Here is a 20,843-nt window from a genome sequence, read left to right on the forward strand (position 1 = left end):
TTATCTGTCGCAATTGCCTTGACACACTTAGCATGGCACATTAGTGTGCCCACCTTCTCAACCTATTTTTATTTAATCATTTCTCATGCAAGCATTTTTATTTTCTACTCTTCATTCTTTCCCTTGTTCTAAATTTGCAACATCCATTCTTAAATGGAGCTTTTAGCGTTGTATGCTGTTTCAAAAATAAGCTACAGAACTCAGAATCATAGAACCATAGTTTTAAGTGGTTGGAATGGATATTAAAAATCATCTAGTCCCAACCCACCTTGCCATGGACAGGGACAATTCCCACTAGACATCTTCCAGCTTTCTTTTTTATTTCATTGGGAAACCACAACCTCGCTGGGCAACCAGAGGTTAGGCACTATTCTAGTGTGTAACCACTCTCAAAGAAAAATTTCTTCCTGTTATGTAACTTAAATTTCCCCTCTTTCAATTTGTACCCATTACTTATTGTCCTGTCACTTCAGTTCCTGATGAAGAATCCCTCTCCAGCTTCTCTCTTCCCTGTCAGATACTGGAAGGTTGCTATGAGGTCTCACATAACCTTCTCTTCTCCTCCAGTATTTCTCCCTTCTTGTATAGTGATACAATTTTTCATTATTTCTGGCTTGCTAAATTCGTTTGGGCTGCAAATTCAGCTGTGTAGTGATGGTTCAGGTCCCTTTTCTTTGCAATATCGTGTTTTAGCAAGGCATCTTATTTCCCCATGCGAACATCCAGCTTCGTTTGAAAAGTGCTTATCTGCCTCCCTAGCATGTCAGATCTGGAAGGAAGCCGGTCAAGGTTCAGGACTGGCTGAAGTGTAACTCGCAAATTTAACCAAACCCTTTTAAACCGGAATTCAGTTCAAGAGCAGCGTGCAAGCACCAGGTCAGGTTTCCCTTTCCATGGGTGGGGGCCGCCTCGCCCCGCCTCAGGCAGGCGGCGGCGGCTGGGGGCGGCACCGCGGTCCCACGGCTCCTTGGCGCCCGCTGAAGCACGGGACTGCACCTCTCGCCTCTTTTGGTATCTGTGCCCCTGAGTTTCTACAACCGCTTGGCTTTGGCCGCTCGGTTTTGGTTTGGCTTTTTCCTGTCGTGTTTTGAAACGTCAAGCATGCTGAGAGGCGCTGTGAAGCACTGGAAGGGAATGACAAACGCGGGGGCGCCCCCCTCCCGGCGAAGCAGTAGCCGAGTTCCAGCGCTCGCAGCAGCGCGGCTGCTCCCCGTTCCCCCTCCCTCCTCTCACCGCCCCGGCACTTTTCCTTCCGCAGGACGAGGGAGCCTCGGGACGCACCGCCAGGTTACCCGCGCGCGGCGCCCCGCGCATGCGCCGTGCTTGCGGTGACCGAGCGGGGCGGGGCGGGGCGGGGCGCGCCCCGGCGGCGCCTTAGGAGGGAGCGGGCTCTGTGCGCGTGCGCCGTGGGCGCAGCCGGGGACCCTGCGCGTGCGCATTGGGGTCGGCGGCGGGCGCGCGGAGGAGCGCGGGTAGCGGTGGCTGCGGGAAGGCCGCTCGTGTGTCCGTCAGTCCGTCCGGGAGTGCGCGGTCCCGCCGGCTCCGGCCCTCAGCCTTCCCTCCCGGGGCACGCCTGCCGCCCGCTGCCGCCGCGGCACGGGGGGAGGGACGCGAGGAGCCGCCAGGATGAAGCTGGTTAGGAAGGACCTGGAGAAGGATAATGCGGGGCAGGTGACGCTGATCCCCGAGGAGCCTGAGGACATGTGGCACACCTACAACCTGCTGCAGGTGGGTGACAGCCTGCGCGCCTCCACCATCCGCAAGGTTCAGACCGAGTCGTCCACGGGCAGCGTGGGCAGCAACCGCATCCGCACCACGCTCACCCTCTGCGTGGAGACTATCGACTTCGACTCACAGGCCTGCCAGCTGCGGGTCAAGGGCACGAACATCCAGGAGAACGAGTATGTGAAGATGGGCGCCTACCACACTATCGAGCTGGAGCCCAACCGCCAGTTCACGCTGGCCAAGAAGCAGTGGGACAGCGTGGTGCTGGAGCGCATCGAGCAGGCCTGCGACCCGGCCTGGAGCGCCGATGTGGCGGCTGTGGTCATGCAGGAGGGCCTGGCCCACGTCTGCCTGGTCACCCCGAGCATGACGCTGACTCGTGCCAAGGTGGAGGTGAACATCCCCCGCAAGCGGAAAGGGAACTGCAGTCAGCACGACCGGGCCCTAGAGAGGTTTTACGAGCAGGTGGTGCAAGCCATCCAGAGGCATATCAACTTTGAGGTGGTGAAGTGTGTACTGGTGGCTAGCCCAGGCTTCGTGCGGGAGCAGTTTTGTGACTACATGTTCCAGCAGGCAGTCAAGACTGACAACAAGCTTCTGCTGGAGAACAGGTCCAAGTTCCTACAGGTAAGGATCTGTGCAGTTTCCAGGGTGGGTAAAAAGAGGCTTGAGAGTTGTGTGTGATAATAAAAGGTAGTTACATGGGAAATAAGTCATTAAAAAATGAATTTCTGATTGAGCATCATGAGGAAATTGTTCTCATGCCTCCCAAAGCGTAAAGGAGTTACACATAGTACAGGGATGCTTCCCACCTAGCATACCTTAACGTGGAGTAGAGAAATTACAAATTCCCTGTAAAGGCATGTTTACTCTTCGATTAAGTGTGAAGTGCAAGTTCAAAAATACTTTGCACTGTTACTTTGTCACACTGTATAGCATGCATGTTTAATAACAACTTTCTAAAGATGTTTTTTTAAAAGTACCTGGATGCGATATAGGTTAGTTAATTTTATGTTACCAAAATTAACTAAAATTTTGTTGTCAGTTTTGTACTACAGAGTTAAAGGCTGTTGTTTTTTGCTTGTTTCTTAGTCATGTGTGGTTGAGTGGGTGGGGCTTTAGTCTTATACTGAAATAGTCATATTCAAAGCCTAAAATAGGTTTTCCTAAAGATGCTTATTTTATTTTTCAGTTGGAGTAGACCTGGAGTTATCTGGGGGCAGGGATAGTGAAGTGAGTGCCGGTGCTTCATGGTCCTAGTACTTGGGAGACCCAGTGCACCAAGAACCCTCCTTTTCCATGTGTAGCAAAGTGATAACAGTGAGAAGTTTTGATGCAATTCACAGCTTTGCAACCATAATAATTGCACAGATTTGATACTTTTACACCATAGGCCTGCAGTGTTGAGGGTCTTATCTTGAATGCTTTATAAAAGAGGCTTAGGCTTAGATTTTAGTTTCTTGGTAGTTTCAAGTAGCCTTATTTTAGGAGCTCATGTATTTAATCCAGCCTTTGAATAAGAGAGGCCGTTTTCTTGTGCTGCTTGAAAGGCAGTTTAAGGGATTTGGTATAGGCTTTGGGTTGCAGGAGAGATTAAAAAAAAAAATCATGCACGTTTCAAGAAGGAGATAAGTTCCCAAATAATCATCAAGATTAATACTGCATATCATAGAGAGTATTTGTGATTGGTTAATCAAGAAGATGGTCCTTTTTCTTCAAAAACACCAAACCTTTGACTTTTTCACTCCAGGTCCACTCTTCCTCGGGACACAAGTACGCACTGAAGGAAGCACTCTGCGACCCAGCTGTATCTAGCCGTCTTTCTGACACTAAGGCAGCTGGTGAGGTCAAAGCCTTAGATGACTTCTATAAAATGCTGCAGCATGAGCCTGACCGAGCTTTTTATGGTCTGAAGCATGTGGAGAAGGCCAACGAAGCCATGGCCATTGACACCCTGCTGATCAGTGATGAGCTTTTTCGGCACCAGGATGTGGCTACCCGTGCCCGATATGTTAAGTTGGTAGATAGCGTGCGGGAGAACATGGGCACAGTACGCATTTTCTCCAGCCTCCACGTGTCTGGGGAGCAGCTGGGCCAGCTGACAGGGGTGGCAGCTATCCTACGCTTTCCTGTGGCTGAGCTCTCTGACCAGGAAGATGAGTCTAGCTCTGAAGACGATTGATAACAGTGACTTCATTCCACAGTTTCTTTTCTGCGTCACGTTGAAATGACATTTAAGGTCCTCCTGACCTGAATACTGTGTGCAGATGTACAATGACATGTAATTAAAAAGTTCTAATTGTGAACATATACATACATCTATATAGCTTTCCTCAGCACACTACTGATGCACACTACCATACATATCCGATGTATGGTAATAATTATTGGTATGTTGTGCTGAGCTGACTGTTTTTGCAGTTCCGGACCACCAGCAGTACAAGAAACTAATTTGGCTCCCCAGTGCTGCTTAGTCTGCATGTTAAGGCAGACTGCCAACTTAGTGAAATGTGTAGGAAAAAATAGTAAACTAACAGAGAAAAATTCACGTTTGACTATTTCTGTTCAAATGCTTGGAAAGAGTATTATGAAACAAATGTAAACTTCTTGGGAAAACTGTCAAAACTGTGCTTGATCTTCACAGGAGCTCCCTGTTCTTCCTAAGGTGTGTCAAAGGAATTGGGTCAATATCAGCTCTTTGGGCTTTGTGGGGTGATGTAAGTCTAACCACTTAAATTTTTCTGTGAAACGCTTGAAGCAGTCTTTCAGCAATGAGACCCTTTAAGTTAACCATTTCTTTGCTAACACTATAGTAGATGCGGGACAAATGGTGACTCTCAGTGTAACCATTTAGTTATCTTTAGAATGCTGTTATCTTGGGAAATTGAAGACTAATAAGATGTCATTGACTGTATTCTGCTAAATTTGCATTATTTAGCACCCAGTTCTGAGAAAGCATGGGAAAAAACTTAGAAAATCAGGACTTCAGTTTCCACAAGGAATCTTTTGATAGCAAATAGTTTAGGTGACTTCATAATCTGGTATTCTATTTGCATATCTCTTTAAAAACTTACATAAACGGTGATACACAAATACAGATGACAAAAGTATAAATCAGATTTCAGCTTAAGATAGTGGAAACTGTAAAAGTGAAAATTGCCTTTTCAATTATTTGATCAGCTGAAAGTACTGAGAGCCAGAAGGAGTTTTCTTCCTTCACTGGACCGTAAATCTTAGGTTGAGGAAGCAAAAACTGCTTTCAGATTCAGACATAACCTGTAGTTGTATTGTTTCAAACCCAGGTTTGATGATGTGGCTTGTGTGTGTAAATAGGCATTCCTTATTTAAATGTGATAGAAGGTGAGAACAGGAACCACAGAAGAATATGGAAAGTGTTATAAGAGTGGAAGATTAAAAAATAAAACCACCAAAACTCCTAGTCTGGGTAGAATAGTTTTAGGAAAATAATTTTTAAGTAAAGTCCCCTATGTCCAAAGGTGCTAATCCTCTGAATTTAATACTGTCTATTGGTAGGTGAAGCACCATTCTAAACTTCTTGATAGAGAAGTACTTTTGAATTAAAGCCATCTCTCCTCCTCTACATCATGTACACAGTCTAAGAAATTCTTGAAAAGAACTTGTATAAGAGCTGTAACACCTCAATTCTTCTTTTGTTGAAGACAAACAAGCCCATTGAGACACATATTTAAAGTCAGCTTGCACATGAATTATGTTGTTTGAGCTTTACATTTTTGTCTTGAATTATGCCACCAGTCATAGGATGCTCAGGTGAGCTTTGTTTGGCAATGGCAACTGTTTAGTTTTTTTTTTTTTAATTTGCCTAAGTTTATTGTACACTTTTTAGCAAGAAAGCACCTTGATTCCTGTTATATCTGGTTTGATGTTGAAAACAGGGAGCAGAAGAAATTGACCAGAAAATATTAATTATAGGCAGCCAATTCAGGCCTTAAATAAACTTGTATCAAAACAAGTCATTCATTTCTCCAAGCTTTTATAGCCTAGGATGGTATAGTAGTATATTCCCTATTCCCTTTTTCTAAGTAATGCCAGTTTGTTGCAGCTGTACACACATGACATATTCTAATTTGTAGTGCATCAGAAATTCTTAGTTTTTCTCAACAAACTCCCTGAGAGACAAATTACTGTTCTTTGGTTGTGGGATGGATTGCTATTTTATCAGATCAGATTAGTTCCAATTATTCCATTGTAAACCAGAAGTTGTGAAGAGTTTTTGCTGAGTACTGCATGATTACAATGGGGGTTTTGTGTTTTGTGCCTGTAGTTACCAGCAAGGAAAAGAAGTGGCCATTTTGTTGCGTTTTTCTTTCATCTGGTAAGCAAATGTGACAATAGTGATTCCTTGAATTATTTACACTCAGAATTAAAATTCTGCCTTGACTATATTTTGTGTAATTTTCTTTTTTTTACCTATTGCTATCATGTTGTTATGTCTCTGAAAGAAATACTCATGGAATTGCCCAAAGTATGGAAGGATGGGATTTTTTTTTTTTTTTTTTTTGGTAAGCATTTTTGTTGTAAAATAAATATACAGTCACTATGTATACAAATGCATCCTGTTTCAGGAAACAGCTTAAGGGCTGGTATTGAAAGTGGGCTGCGTTCAGTGCTTGACCTGGCCAATTTCCAGGGTTGCTAGTATCTTCCATGTGTCAAGGAATTTTGAAGAGTTGAAAAGTCCATACGGACAAAGTTGCTTGCTCAATGCAGACCTTAGGTTGTGGGTATAGATAAGACTTGCAGCAGAGGCATGCTATCAAGCATATCAAATGAGAGAGCCATTGGAAAATATTTTTTGTGTCTATTGTTTAGAACTAAACTATAAACTGCACTTTGAAGTGTCTCTGTTTTGAACTATCTCCAGTTTAGGATTATATTGTGGCACGATTCTGTGAATAGTGTAGTTTAGCTTCCAGTTTTTCTGTATTCAAAATGAATGAAGGCACTTTGTAGGACTTCCTGAAGCTTGTTACGTTTGGTAGGAAGAAAGCTTTATAAAGCATGAAATTTGATTGATCATGAACCCTGTTGTGCTAGACAGTGATTCAAATAAATTTATTCAGTTATTCTTTTGCCTCTCTTGCAAATTTGCATTTTGAAACAGGCCCCAGTCTGTTAGTTTTGTCACCTTTGGCATTTAAATGCACTTATCATATATGCTTTTTGTGGTTGTTAATCAGCTAAAGCTTGGTGCAAAATGCAAGGTCACCACCAGCTAGAGACCAAGATAATCCTACTAATTACAAGTCAAAATAAAAGATAAATTCTTCAGTAAAATTATAAAGCATTTAACAATATTATTTGACTAGGGAAATCCTCATCTCCCTCCTCCTGTCTTTACCCATATATAAGTAAAATGCTAGTAATAAATTATCTTGGACCACCAATGTAACAAGAGCCCGCAGCTCTTCAGTTTAATTTGTGGCAAGACTAGACATTATGTTTTTAAAGCTGTGTAAATGTCTAAATTTTCATTTGCAACTGTTCTCTCACAGGTTAAGTAGCGCTGAATTTTAAAACTAACTTATCCTCCAAAAATTTCTTACAACTTCTGAGCTGCTGACCTTGGTTTGCCATGTTCAGTGAAGGTGTATTATAGCTCAGTTCTTATAGGACTGATAGATCACTTGAGCCTCTCAAATTTCTTTCTGGAAGCTGCATAATAGGTCTAGAAAACTGTACTCATAGGCATGCACATTTTAGATCACCCGGTCCACTTTTCTCTGAGACTTTCATAGCTCTCTTTTTAAAGAAAAGAAACCTGTTTCATAAATAAGTAGGCACTGTTTTGCAGGAAAAACCCCCATAATGTCAGAATGTGTTACTTGAAGCCATATTTCTACAGCAAGTAGTCTATTGATTCGACAAAAGACCTAAGAAAGCAATTTTTAAAATATGAAGCAGCAATTAGAAAGTCTGCAATTAGGAATTCTTTTTTATAACCTAAAATCAGAATCCCTACAAGAGACATAATAAAAACAAAAAACAAAAAAAAAAAGAAGGAATGACTTCAGAAAAGTACTTATGTACTTTTTAGATAGGCAGAATTTAAGACTTGATTTTTTTTCCTTGCATCGGTTGCTTTAATCTGAAGATTTCTCAGTTCTGACTTGATTCAGCAGATAGTGGGGAGAGAGTGATGGTAGATAATTTTCCAGTATTTGTCTTTCTCCTGTAATGGCCACAAATTGCCTTTAGGGTTTATTCAGATTTTGTGTGGAAAATAAGTATTTTGATGTTTCATTATTCTGCAAATTTAGGGTTAAGAAAATGCCTAACCATTTGGTCTTGTGATAATAATGATTCTTAATTCAGGCTCCGACAGGGATTGAGCCTGGGCTTTTTCAGCAGGGGAAAGAGTAAACACAGGCTGTGAAGCCTCTTGTGTGACAGTTGCCCAAAGACTTGCTGAATAAGTGTAATGTTTAGTCCTGCCACATATTTCATGCTTGACTCAAATAGGGCATTGACTTGGATTTGAGGGTAATTGCTTGCATGATACAGAATCTAAAGGAAAGATTCTGTCTTCAGTCTAACAACCAAACTGCGTATCCCCCGTCAACTTGTAAACTTGACTGTTTTAGATATGCTCTGTAGCTTTCCTGTGGAAAAAAAAAAATGACTCCTGAGGTGTCTTAATCTGCAATAAAGCGTGAGGAAAAGGTTTCTGAAATCATGGTTGTTTTTTCTGTTGTCTGAAAATAATTCTTCCTTTTGTCCCACTTGAGAGCTGTATAAGAAACAGAGAGGGGAGTGGTGTCAGAGCGGCCCTTCTTTCCAAGTCAGTGTCTTCTGGGAAATGCAACATGAAGCAGCAACTTTCAAGCCCTGCCAGGTCTTGTCAGTTTTTTGCTGTATCAGTCTTTAATTTATTGCCCTCTTTTTGGGAAATGCCACATTTACAGCTAATGTAATTGCTGTCATGCTACTCTAATAATTACTTAGAAGTCAAATCAGAGCTGATCATGAATCTTCTGGCAAAGCAGCTATTCCATTAAAGAATGTTAATTAGTTGAAGCAAGTCCTCCTTTTTAGGAATGTACATACCAGACATGATGGGAAGTGTTTTCTCTGGTCCAAAATGGAATTTCTAGTCAAAGCCAAGCCTGGAATAGCAAAGAAAGAGTGTAAGGGGTTTAAGAAGTCAAATGGAACAGAAGATACAAAGCTTAAAGCCATTTTCTCTTTCATAGTAAGCACAAGGCTAAGTTGCTAGCTAACACTAGCTAAAGGTGATCCCTTTGCTGTCACTGTCATTAATAAGTACAACTTCCACACTGAGCAAATAGATAATCTTATATCTTGTTTGAGATATCTAAATTACAGCTGGCTCAGGCATGATGTCTGAAGGGATGAGGGAGGCAATTTTCAGATTTCTGGTCTGAACGTGAAAGGAAAATAATTGAAAACTAGAACTGTTCCTACCAAAAACATTTCTATCTGTAGTTTTTCAGAAAAAAAAAAACCCTGAATAGTGTTCCATGTTTCAAAAAGATTTTGGACCTGATATCTACCAGCAAATCTGCTTTTGAAGATGGGCAGATTCTTTCTCATGCAGTACTTTTTGTTTGATTAGAACAAATACTTTTAGCACATGTTTTACTGAAGGGGTTTGTATGTGAAGATGTGTGTGTTCAGTAAGAGAAACAGCTAACTTGACTCTCGACTTGTTGCTTTGATAGCTGCAGGATTGGCTCAGGATGCGCGGTTGATAATTATCTTCAAGACTGGAAGATTTGTTTACTGTAGAAGGAACTTGGTAGCAAGTGATAAATTCAGGAAGTCTGACAGTTTTTAAATGCTCATGGACATTTCCTTTAACGGTTTCTGAAGCCCTGAAAGCTACAGCAGGTTTTGCTGAAGAAAATTGCCTTTTCTTTGACCTGCATTGTTCAAGTGTTTTAGATAAATAGTTTAGTTAAGGTGTGAGAGATGTTAATTCATTGCATTTGTTTATCTTGCCCAAACAGGTACCATAAGACCACTTCCATTTGGTAAAGAGAACTGGTGTATCCCATATAATTTATTCCTCCCCTGTGTGGAAATTTTTGTTCTGAAATAGGTTATCTAAGAGAAGCTGAAATGGACTTTGCAGAAACAGTGCTGGGTGAACACTGGCGCTCTGCCAGGACAGTCAAGTCTCCTGGGACACTGGCTGCCCTCGCTGCAAAGCTGTATGTAGGAGCTACTGGGACAGCAGTGGTGAGAGGCAGAAAAAGAGCAGCTGTCTCCTGAGAGAGCTGTTCCAAGTTCCAGAGCTGTGAGGAAAGATGAAAAGCTGTGGCTTAATGGAAAACATGAGATGCTGTTTTGGGTATGTGACTTCTTCCCCAAAGAGAGATGCAGTGAATGTTTGAAATGTCTGAACTCAGTTCTAACAACTCATGCTAGGCTGAGGGTAAGATGCCAGCTGATGTGATTAAGCTCTGTGTGTGTGTCTGAGGGAGAGGAGCTTTGAGCCTGAGACAGACTCTAGAGATATTGAGACCTTGCTAATCCTCTCACTATGGAGTAATTTCCGGCCACCCTGCTATTGCTGTATCTGAGGCTTGTGAAAGGCTGGCTTTGTTTTCCTTTCATACCTGTCTGAAAACCACCTTCGTTTTCAAAAATACTGCTTTGTGAAACAAACGCTTCACTGTGTTGTGTTGGCAGTCTGTATGATAAGCAAAGGAAAAATTTCTAGTCAGACATTAAAAAATACTCAAACCAAGAGAAGCTGATTGAAATAAATCTTAAAGGCTTTTTGAGAGTGTACCTTGTGGGAAGAAAAAGAGAAAGAACAATGAAACCACATGTAACAAGGTTTGTTGGTGTTTTTTAAGAGTTTTCAGGTCATTTCAGCTGAGATAAAAAGACTGGTAAGTCAAATCAGTCAAATGACAGGCTTTTAAACCTTTTCTCAAGAAAACCCCAGAAACCAGTTGTTAAAACTTTATTAGTACACAGTCAACATTGTGTTCTTGGTAAATTATGCCGCCTAACTGTTTCAAGCTGTCTGCATTTGTTTTATCCAAATGTAAATTTCCATGGGCTTGTTTTTTGCTCTTATGGGATAAAGTATTTTGTTATGAACAAAGATGAGTGTTTAGAAAAAACAAAATTAATGCTGACAACTGTGAGTCCAGCCTTTCATAATTTTGAAGACTGGTCTTTCTTTTCTAAATAGGTAATAGAAATTTGTAAGTGATGTGGGTTTTTTTGGAAAGAGTGTGGAAATTGTCACTGAAAAGATGCTTAGGGCTTTAGGCAGTCGTAATTTGAATTTGAGCTTTTTTGCTTATTTCTAGAACATTTTTAAAACTATTTTGTTTCCCTACTTTAAGCACTTTTATTTTGACATAAGGACTGGCAAGAAATAAATGTATGTTAGAGATCAGAACGTTCCTACTACTGAAAAATGAGAAATTGGAACAGCCTTCCAGTCAGAGAAAATCAGAGCAAAAGGTCACTTTTTTATGGAATTTGTTTACCCTGAGAAATGTGATATAGTTAACAGTAAGAGATAGGAATCAATTCATCAGTCCTGTACCCATGCTTGGAACAGGAGCAGAGCACTTGCTGGTTTTATTTGATCAGAGCATTGTGTTGCCCTGTTTATGTCTGTGCAATTCTTAGCACATATGTTCACACTGCATCTCAGCAATCGCACCAGATTCCACCATAACACTGACCTCCTGTGAAACAGGCATTAGCTGTTTGAGCTAATGATGCAAAAATGCTAAGATTGTGTACCTGATGAATGCTTAATGAGTACTTTCCTTTCCATCTCTGCCAGCTAGATGTCTGCCAGGAGCTGTAAAGGCCATTAAAAATATTTTTTGGGAGTTTTATTTGTAAACAGGCATTAGACTGAAATCAGCGATCATTAAGTGTGTTTTCTTTTGAAAGCGTGTTTTCTCCAGTAATTTTTAAGAGAGCAGCTATGAGTTGGTCCTCTGTATCTACCAGCACAGCTTGGTAAAGTCTGTTTCTTACAAAGGCAACTGTGGTATCCAAAGGGCTGTAGACCAAAAAGAACAAAAAGACCTCAGCATCAGAACTGCTGTGCTGCCTCATAGCTGGGCAGGAAGGAAAAGCTGGAAGTGATCTGCCAGACTCTGCTGCTGAAACTATAGTTGAGGTGCTACTTGCATAAGACTGATGTTAAATCTATGCTAAGGTAGCACATACATGCAACAGTAGTATTGCGGGATTTAAGTTGGTGGCACAAGTTTCATTTGTACCTTTTTAGGAGGTCCTTTTTTTAAGACTTGCAGATCCCATTCACTTTAAGAAGACTGAGTCACTTTTAAATGACCCCAAAACTGATCCTAGTTTTGCAAACTTTGATACAGCTTGGACAATTTCCTGACTATTAAACTTGCATAGTAGCTCTGTGAGGGTGATGCAGATGTTTGAAACAAAGAGTAGCAGGTTCTTTTTGGAACTCCTGGTATCACGAGGATACTTTCAGAATAGGCCTGGTCCAGATAGATATCTTTAAAATCATGGGTGTACTTCAGTCCTGTGGGTGGGAAATGAAAGCTATTAGTGCCAGTAATTCATGTAGAAAACTCTATCTTAAACTGCATCTAAAAAACAGGATGTTTTTCTACCTCTAGAATCCAGCTCTAATTTTTTTGGGGGGAAACAAACCTTCCTTTTATAATCTCTTCATGGCTGGTTCCAAATTTCCCTGAATTGTTTATTGGCGAATAAAAATGAACATTTGCAGTAAAAAGACCTAAGATTAATTTTGCAGTGCTTTCAACTGGTTTATCCCTACAGCAATGATACAACAAAAGAGATGTTCATGCTGTAACTGATACTTGAGTGCCAGAGTCTTTAAAAATAAGTAGATATTGTTGGTGATGCATATTATGCTAAAGTTGTCAGTACGTTGCCAGTCAGTATTGATAATGTATGATTGAGTGACTTTTGGAGAATTCATTAGCTTTTCACTTAAAGAAAGATTATCTTGACCATAAAAATGTACCACATAATAGAAGAAATTAAAAGCCCGTACAATTTTGCTGCAGTTTTTAAAATTGCTTTGTTTTCCAACTGCACTGTGAAATGACAATGAAATAGTCGCCAATCTTGACCATATTCCATTCCACACATATCCCCCATAATTATTGCAGGGAAAAAGTTTCTTGTTAGAGGTGCATCTTCTGTTCTTATTTCAAGAGTGATACTGATGGAAAGTTGGCGTTTTGATTTTGTCTTTTTTTTCTCATGGTCACAGATGAACACTGTATGCCAATTCTGGCTTACTGGTATAGGAATCCATTTACAGAAAGTTCAGTTGTTCAGTTGTATCTGTTGCCTGTAAATTATGCTCACCTCACAGATAGACCAAAGATGAAATACTAGCATAAGACGCATCAAGATGTGAAAGTCCTTGTGATTATCTTGGACCATAAGATGAGCTAACCTGCAAAATACCTTCTGCATCAGCCTTATGAACTGACTAATGCAATACCAGGTGTTCTTTTGGTCTTCTTTGACCAAATGAGTACACTTTTTTTCTTAGGGTGCAGTGTTTTTCATTATATGCGTGTGGTTTGTTGTAGCCTTTACTAGATTAGGCAGCTATTTTTATGGTTAAGTTCATGGAAAATTTGATTTAATGATCACTGTGGTAATTTGCAGTTTTACATTCTTATCTGCTTGGATTTCTCGATTCCAAGTGTAAACTTTGTGTTATCACAGCAATGTTCTTCAAATTGTCCAGTACAATAAAAGATTTCTCGTCAGAGTTAATTCATAGGTAGGAACGACTAAGGAAACAAACTGGGTGAGGATTATCTTCTCTTTTAGCAGTGAAAAATCATAGATTCCAAACAAGGAGTGCTCTGTATGTCATAGTAGAAAGTTACTACTGTGATCACTCGTGCTGGCACATGCTTGGAACAGGCTCAGGATTTTGCAATGACCAGGTCAGACCTGATCTGTGCAAACAGACAGTGCCTGCTCCCTCATGCTTATGCAGGACAGGCTGGCTCTCCCTACGGGCATTTCAGTTCTGTGCAGTTGGAGAAGCATTTCCATCTGACCTTGTGTGAGAGCTCTACCATCTGGGGACCATTCATGGAGAAATTCCAGCATTTCAACAAATATGTGACTTATTTTCCATTATTGCCTGTAGCAATCTCTTATCAACTACATTCTCACTGTAGCAATTTTTTGGTTACCAACAGGAGAAAAAGTTTTTAAAAAACTAAATCTTGAGCAATTTTATCGATAGTGCGTTTGATGCATCACAAAGAATTAACATAGGCAATAGAAAAAAGGAATTATTCCGATGTGGTTCATATTTTCAGTCCAAGCTCCATGTCAAGCATTTTTATACTTCAAAATTTTCCTTTAGCAGCAGTATGTTTGTCCCTTACTTTCCAGTTCTTCTCTCAAAAAGATGTGCATACAATTATTTAATTATTTTTTTAATTCGTTCAACTTTACCACGGTACTTAACATAAGTAAAGGAGTTTTCTGTGTGAGACTGTTGTAGCATTTCCCTGTGACTTTTAAATGGAATTCAGTTCAGTGAATATTATTTTGATTTATGTTTTTTTTCTGGAACCTGTTAGCTTTATGTAACAAGTTTGTCTGAAGAATAAAGTATTAGTGCTAAGAAGCACTTTAAAGTTTAAGAGTGTTCAGGTCTCTCTCTGTACTAGATGTGGTTCAGCTAAAACTGAACTGTTGTGTTACAATGAAAATTATGATAGCTGTTTTATTATGGGAAAGAATAGGTAAGTTGCTTCTATACATCTTGACTGTACTTTGCAAGTTGATTTTTTCTTCTAATATACATATCTGAGATTTAATTCTGAAGTTTGTATCTGCCCTGTTTGTCTCTGTCATTTTTGTTTGGTCAAGCTTTCTTGCATTTGGATTTCCCCCCCACATCACTGTATATCAAAATTGTTTAAGACTTAAGGAAAAACTAGGTATTTATAAGCTTCCATCTTTTCCTTTCCATTGTACTCCAAAAGAAATTAGATCACTGTGAAATTGATATTGATGCATTTTATAGAGACAGTCTATGTTTTTGTTGTACTATGTAAAAACTGGCTTAGATTTGATGCTCTAGGTAGCTGAATGTGAAAGGGTCACATCAGGGTATTTGCACTTCATTTTGGAGGATTTCTTCTCCTCCTGAAGCTTTGAGTGATTTGATTGGGAGCAAGCCAATGATTATGCTGAGCCCAAGGCGATGAAAGACACGAGTTAGTAGTCATTGTGAAGTAAAGGAATGGAAAAAGTTTTACTCGCTTAAGACTTTGAGAAAAATTACCTGGAAATCTCTGAAAACAATTGGGGAGGAAATGAAAGGGTAAAAGAATCAAGTCAGGTAGGTAAAAAAATAATTTTCCTTCATCCATGTCACAAACGGAGTGATAGACTTCACTCATAGGAGTGAAACTCCAAAATATATTATTGATATAAAACAGTGAATTGACAAAATTCAGTGTTAAATATGATGGTGATTTAACCAGGTTTGATGGCAAAGTACACTGGACTAACAGTGTAGAGGGCAGAGACAGATAAATCTGTCAGGGAGACTTTGCTGTTCTGTCATCAGGTTCCGAAAGGACCCCCTTGCTCTCAGAGAGGAATCAATCCAGGTCCAGCGAGATCCTCTCCTGGTTCTAGGCTTGGTCAATGCTTATGTCCAGAGGATTGTACATGCACAATCAATCCTCTGTAGCACTTAGCCAAGATGTCAGAGTTTAGCATGCTGTTAATCACTTGCTGAGAATGTGCTGCTGCAAGGAGTCTTTCAATTCCTCAAGGAGTAATCTTGAGAGGTGCCTTCTCAGGGAGAGAAAGGAGCAGTCCTGGCAGGGAGATAGTTGCATGAGTTTTCAGTTAGGCATTATTTTTTGCATCAGTTCTCAGATTATCATATTTCCCGCAAAGTTTGAATGGAATTTCTGTCCTGGGGCATTTTATAGATAGCTGGTTTTAAATTTGATGGGGTAGACTGGTAAAGCGTGGATTTATCAAACAGAGTAACTTTTTTGGGAGCCCTTTCTGGTGCAATGGTTCACATTCTCTTAAAGTCTATTTAGATTTTTTTTATACATAAGTAACAGCATGGTGGCAATTTATCTACCTTCAGAAGTGCATTGATTTGCCTCCAGTGTTTAGCAATTTTTTCTCTGTTTTAGCAGGTGTTTTTGTCAAAGATAACTTGCAAGTTGCTAAGGAAAAAAAAAAACCAAGTACAAGGCATTCAAAAGAAACTTAAAAAAATGTAGACAATGTCATTTTCAATTCAAATTTGAACACTGACAAGTAATGATTTCCTCAAATCAAAGAGTTCACCAGTGTCATGAGTATTCAGGACTTTCTTTTTCCTTAGTTCCTATATTAGCATACTAAAATTGTGAAAGATGTAGGCCATGTTGCATGATGGTGAAAGGCACCAGCCTGCATCTTCTCAAAATAAACCTCCTTTGAATCACGAATGACTCGTACTGTTGGACACGTATTTCGTTTTCTGCCTTGAAATTTCTTGAAATAATTCTACAGCCTTGCATGTGTTGTTTTACAACTCTGAAGTAAATTCAGTTTTGAAAACTCTGTGTTAAAAAATGCACCTGTGATTCAAAATATATTTACAACAATTATAACCATTTCCTAACATAATAAAGTGGCACTATGTAAGGATGGTCATATCATTTTTTTTAACCAGACAGTGATAGGTTGACCTTCTCAATCGTTTGTGCTACCTCTGCACCAGCTAGTGTATCTTTGAATTTAATCATAGACAGAAAGTTAGAGGAACTGTTGTTTAAAGTGACATTATATATATGATTTGGTAAGGTAGAAAAGGTATGGCAGGTATTTGCTTAAGAATGAAAAAAAAAAATTAGTTTTTCTTCCCCTCATTAGCAAGTGTCACAGAATTTAATTTTGTAGGAAACACGAAATGAAAACTTAGAAATATTAACTATTTCACATTATATGAAAAATAGCACTCTTGATGCTCAATTACCATCATACTTGTTGAAAAGAAACAGTAAGGTTCATACTGGATCTACTTAGGTGGGGTTTTTTTTAGGCTAAGAGCAACAAAATTGACCTGTAATGCATAAAGTATGCTTGTGTGGAAAAACAGCCTAACTAGCAGTATGAAGTCAAATGAAAAATGACTGTGGAAGAAGTGGCTTTGGGACTTGCTGTCTTGTGTTTCCTGCAGCACAAGGTGTACTTGACCTACATGCTCGTTTCAAGAAGGCTACATAATGGAAATCTTACAGAGCATCAGCCAGAAAAGCTAGGATTCATCGTAACTGAACAAGTGGTTGTAGAAAACCAAACTAAATGTCCTATTTGACTCTTACTGATGGGTTTTATTTCAGAAAACAACATACGTGTTCATTTTAGCTACGGTTTCTGCCTGGAATATGGGGCTTGCATATAAAGCTGTATGGTAGGAATTGAAAGTTCCAGTGGGGGGCTCATGAGGAATGGTCTTTGGTAGCAAAGGAGGATGGACATCGTGGGAATACAAAAAATGTAGAAACTTGTGTGGAGTTAAGTGTTGATGGAAGAACTACATCCAAAAGACGGACTGGAAATGATCGGAAACAAGATAAAACATTTTGTAGGAGTTGTTTCACTTCCATCAAGCTGCTAAATTTGCAAAGACTTTGTACATCTGCACAAATTGAGAGACAGACCTCATAAAGTTCTTTGTATGTGACTGCATATTTCTAAGATTTTTTCCTTTCTTTTGTGAGAAACTGCAAAGTGCTAAGCATTGTGATGATGAGAGGGCCACTTTCCAAATTTTGCACAAAATAGTTTTATTGTGATGACTGCTAATTGAGTAGGGGACATATTCTTGGTCTCTGCCATTATATTTCCAAAAGTTTTGCCTGTTGCATTGTGTTATTCATTTGGTACTGCATTACAAAGCATTGATTCAGTATATTTTCAGACTTGATACTGCATTATAAAGCTATTTTCCAGCACAAAATACTTAGTACAAAACCAGTAAAGAGAGCTTTATTTAATGGGTTGAACAAAGCATTTAATTGGTTTTGAAAACCATTTGGCTACTGCATCTGGAATTACTTTCAAATATATATTTCTTGGTCTTCTGTGGTACTTATCTACTTTTAATAAGAAGTGTTTTATTAATTATTCAGTCTCCTTCCAGAAAGTCAGTCTTTTGCTGTTCAAAGGTTAAAGATTAAAGAAAAAATGCCAGAGGCAAAATCATACAAAAGTTCTTTTGTAGCCCTGAAAAATAAAAGGCTCAATTTAAGCACTCCTAAAAAAGTGTCTGAAGTTGATTCTTTTTTTATATATATACAGCTTTATTTGAAACATGTTGATATTTAGCCAGGCAGAATTGAATGCAACAAGAGCTCCTGCCTCAATCTTCTTGGCCTTCCGCAGTAAGACCAGAGCACTGTGGCCCCTGAACTCACAGACAGCAATTGTACAACACTGTCATATTTTCTTCCACTTGGCATGTCAGTGGCTAAATCTCTTTCTCATAGGAAAAGGCTGTGTAATTCTGCAGTGACATTATCACGAGTGAAGCAAAAAATAGAGTGTGTAGATTTCCTGGTCCAGCAAATAATCCACTTTCACGTGTTTGAGCCATGATTTTAGAAACAGCATTTCTGTAGTTATCACTTTGCAAGTAGAAACATGTTTAATCTTCCTTACTGCCAGCCAGGTGCAGCCCAGGCCTGACCCAAGTGCATGGGGTTGTGTTGGTGCAGCCAAGGGATCCAGCTTTGAGGCGGTTTAGTTTCCTGAGGCTCAGTGTGCCCTGGAGGACACAGTTTGTTCTCTGCAGCTGGCTGAGAGCTGCAGCTCAGGCTTGCAGGTGCCAACACACATTGGGATCAATTTCCTCAAGTGTAAGAGTTTTCAAATTGCAGAACATGATACTGTCTGTCACCATTTTGAAAGTAAGCTTTTGTGGGAGGCCACAATAATGCTTCCCTCAGTGAGTCACACTTACCAGCACCCCGCCTGCATCCTTTTGTGCTCATTTGTTTCAGAGGTTTCCTAAGATGATGAGGCAGGTAGTCTTTGCAACATCAATGTAAAACACTGTTGAAGGCTGTCAGTTACTGTCTTACAATTAGGACATCTTTCCTAATAACACCTAGCTTTCAGTACACTGTGATCACATGCACAGTTCCCTGTTGCCATATTGTGCACCTGTTCTGTTTGCAAGTTCTTAAAATATCTTTACAACACCACTGATTGTAGTACATGCGGTACAAGCATTAAGGCAATTTTTCTTTTCATTGATTTTCCAAGATCTCTAAAGATATGAGAACTCCATAAAACACTTTAATCTTATTTTAGTCTTCAGCTCAAATTTCTGCATTCTCTCTTATATACCAAAAGATGGAGACAGTCTTATTTTTTAAACTTTTTTTTTTTTAATTTCCCAATGTTTTCCAATAGCACATGCTTATAAAAAACATTTCTACTTGTTTTGGTGTGTTCCTTGGTGTGCAAGAGCTGCTTTGTTTCAGTCTCCTGCAAAATGCAGATGAATTGATAAAAACAGGTGCTATAGCAGTAAGTGTGAAGTGAAGCAAAAAATAACTTTTTAACCACATGCTGGCAGGGAGAAGTAGTACCAAGCCAATGTGTTAGGCTTGTCCAATGCTAAGTGTAAATTCATCCTTTCCTGTTTTTGAAAGAAAACATTTGGATTTCTTGGTGTTGTCTCTATTTATAGAGGATGCAGTTGTTATTTGCTACAAACCGTACACAGTTAAAGTATCCTAACTCAATTTATTCACTTCTCTCGTCTAAGTTGGTCTTTATGGTGCCATTTATTGGGGATGATTTGTGGTGATCTATTGTTCATCAGTAAAGAACCAGGTGTTAGGCTTTGTTCTACATTTTGGCTTATGTTTATATCCATCTTTTTAGGAAAATAAGGGTGCCAATTCTGTGTTTGTAAGGTTAGAGTGTCCAGCCAGGCAATATGCTTGTGAACAAGTCCCAGAAAAATCTGGTTTTGCATGGTTTGGAGGCAGAGTAACTATCCAGACAGCACAAACGTTTAGTTAAAAGAACTCATTAAATAAAACAGAAAAGAATTTATTAGTGGCTACTGGACAAGTATGAGCTACTACTCCAGGTTTGTAATAGAAATAATATTTGTGTTGTTGTCTTGGTGACTGAGTGTTAACTTTTCATGTATAGGTACAAGCTGTGCTAAGCAAAGAATGGCACACGCATCAGCTCATGTTCCGCTCAGTGTAAGTCAGCAGAGAGAGGGACATGGTCCCAGGTTTTTCTGCAATGCCTCATTTCTTGCAGAACATGAAGATGAAACTGGAACTTCAGTTTTAACCTTTGAGAAACTTTTATACTTTGCGTTTCTGAACTGTGTCAGTCGATTTTGGTCTGTTCGCAGTCATTCTGTTGACACAACATGAAATAGTTCAAAATCTTAATTTACCTACATTATCTGTGATTAAGTCCAATACTATGTACCTTATGAATTTTTTTTTACGCCTTAATTCCCACAGTTCTGAAGAGAATCCTCTCCAGCTTCCCTGTAGTTCTCCTTTTTCCAGTGCCTCTGCCAATACTTTTCTTAATACATATACAAGTTAGCCAAAAACAGTAGAGAATGCACGCCATCTTAGACAGAAACTGGAAGTTTGAAAGAGTTCAAGCTAGATATTATTAATAATATAATATTCACAGTCACAATCAGTAATGTTTTTATATGTTCTGAATCATTAGCTCCTGTGTACAGTGTTTTCTCTACTAAAAACTCAAGTAAAGCATGAAAGCCAAGTTGCCATAAATCAGTAGATTATTGTTAGCTACATGTGTTATGTAGGTCACCGTAAACTCCACTTCTCCATTTGCCATCTGCAGATTTGAACATCTCTTTGACTTGTAAGATTTCTTTTGCAGGATCTTTGTAAAATGCAGCAAGCTACCTTTAAATACATTAATTATTTGTAAGTTAATTTTATACTGTTTATCATGACCCTTTAATGCAAAAACTTTATGCTTGTAATGTTTCAAAGCACATAGAGCACAAAGAAGGCCATGCAGTACATTTGCATATTAAAATA

At 39.5% G+C, this 20,843-nt stretch overlaps 2 protein-coding genes across 2 annotated transcripts in view; both read left to right on the forward strand.

The window, feature by feature from the left end:
• Window positions 1–20,843, forward strand: part of ITGA1 (integrin subunit alpha 1) — a 72,832-nt gene that overhangs the window by 4,382 nt on the left and 47,607 nt on the right. The window lies entirely within an intron of this gene.
• On the forward strand, window positions 1,424–8,431 carry PELO (pelota mRNA surveillance and ribosome rescue factor). The gene is made up of 2 exons (XM_064736272.1): window positions 1,424–2,352; window positions 3,476–8,431. The coding sequence occupies exons 1-2, from the start codon at window positions 1,627–1,629 to the stop codon at window positions 3,905–3,907; spliced, it is 1,158 nt and encodes a 385-aa protein (XP_064592342.1). The 5' UTR covers window positions 1,424–1,626; the 3' UTR covers window positions 3,908–8,431.

Source organism: Zonotrichia leucophrys, chromosome Z (genome assembly GCF_028769735.1).
Source record: "Zonotrichia leucophrys gambelii isolate GWCS_2022_RI chromosome Z, RI_Zleu_2.0, whole genome shotgun sequence".
Classification (NCBI taxonomy): domain Eukaryota; kingdom Metazoa; phylum Chordata; class Aves; order Passeriformes; family Passerellidae; genus Zonotrichia; species Zonotrichia leucophrys.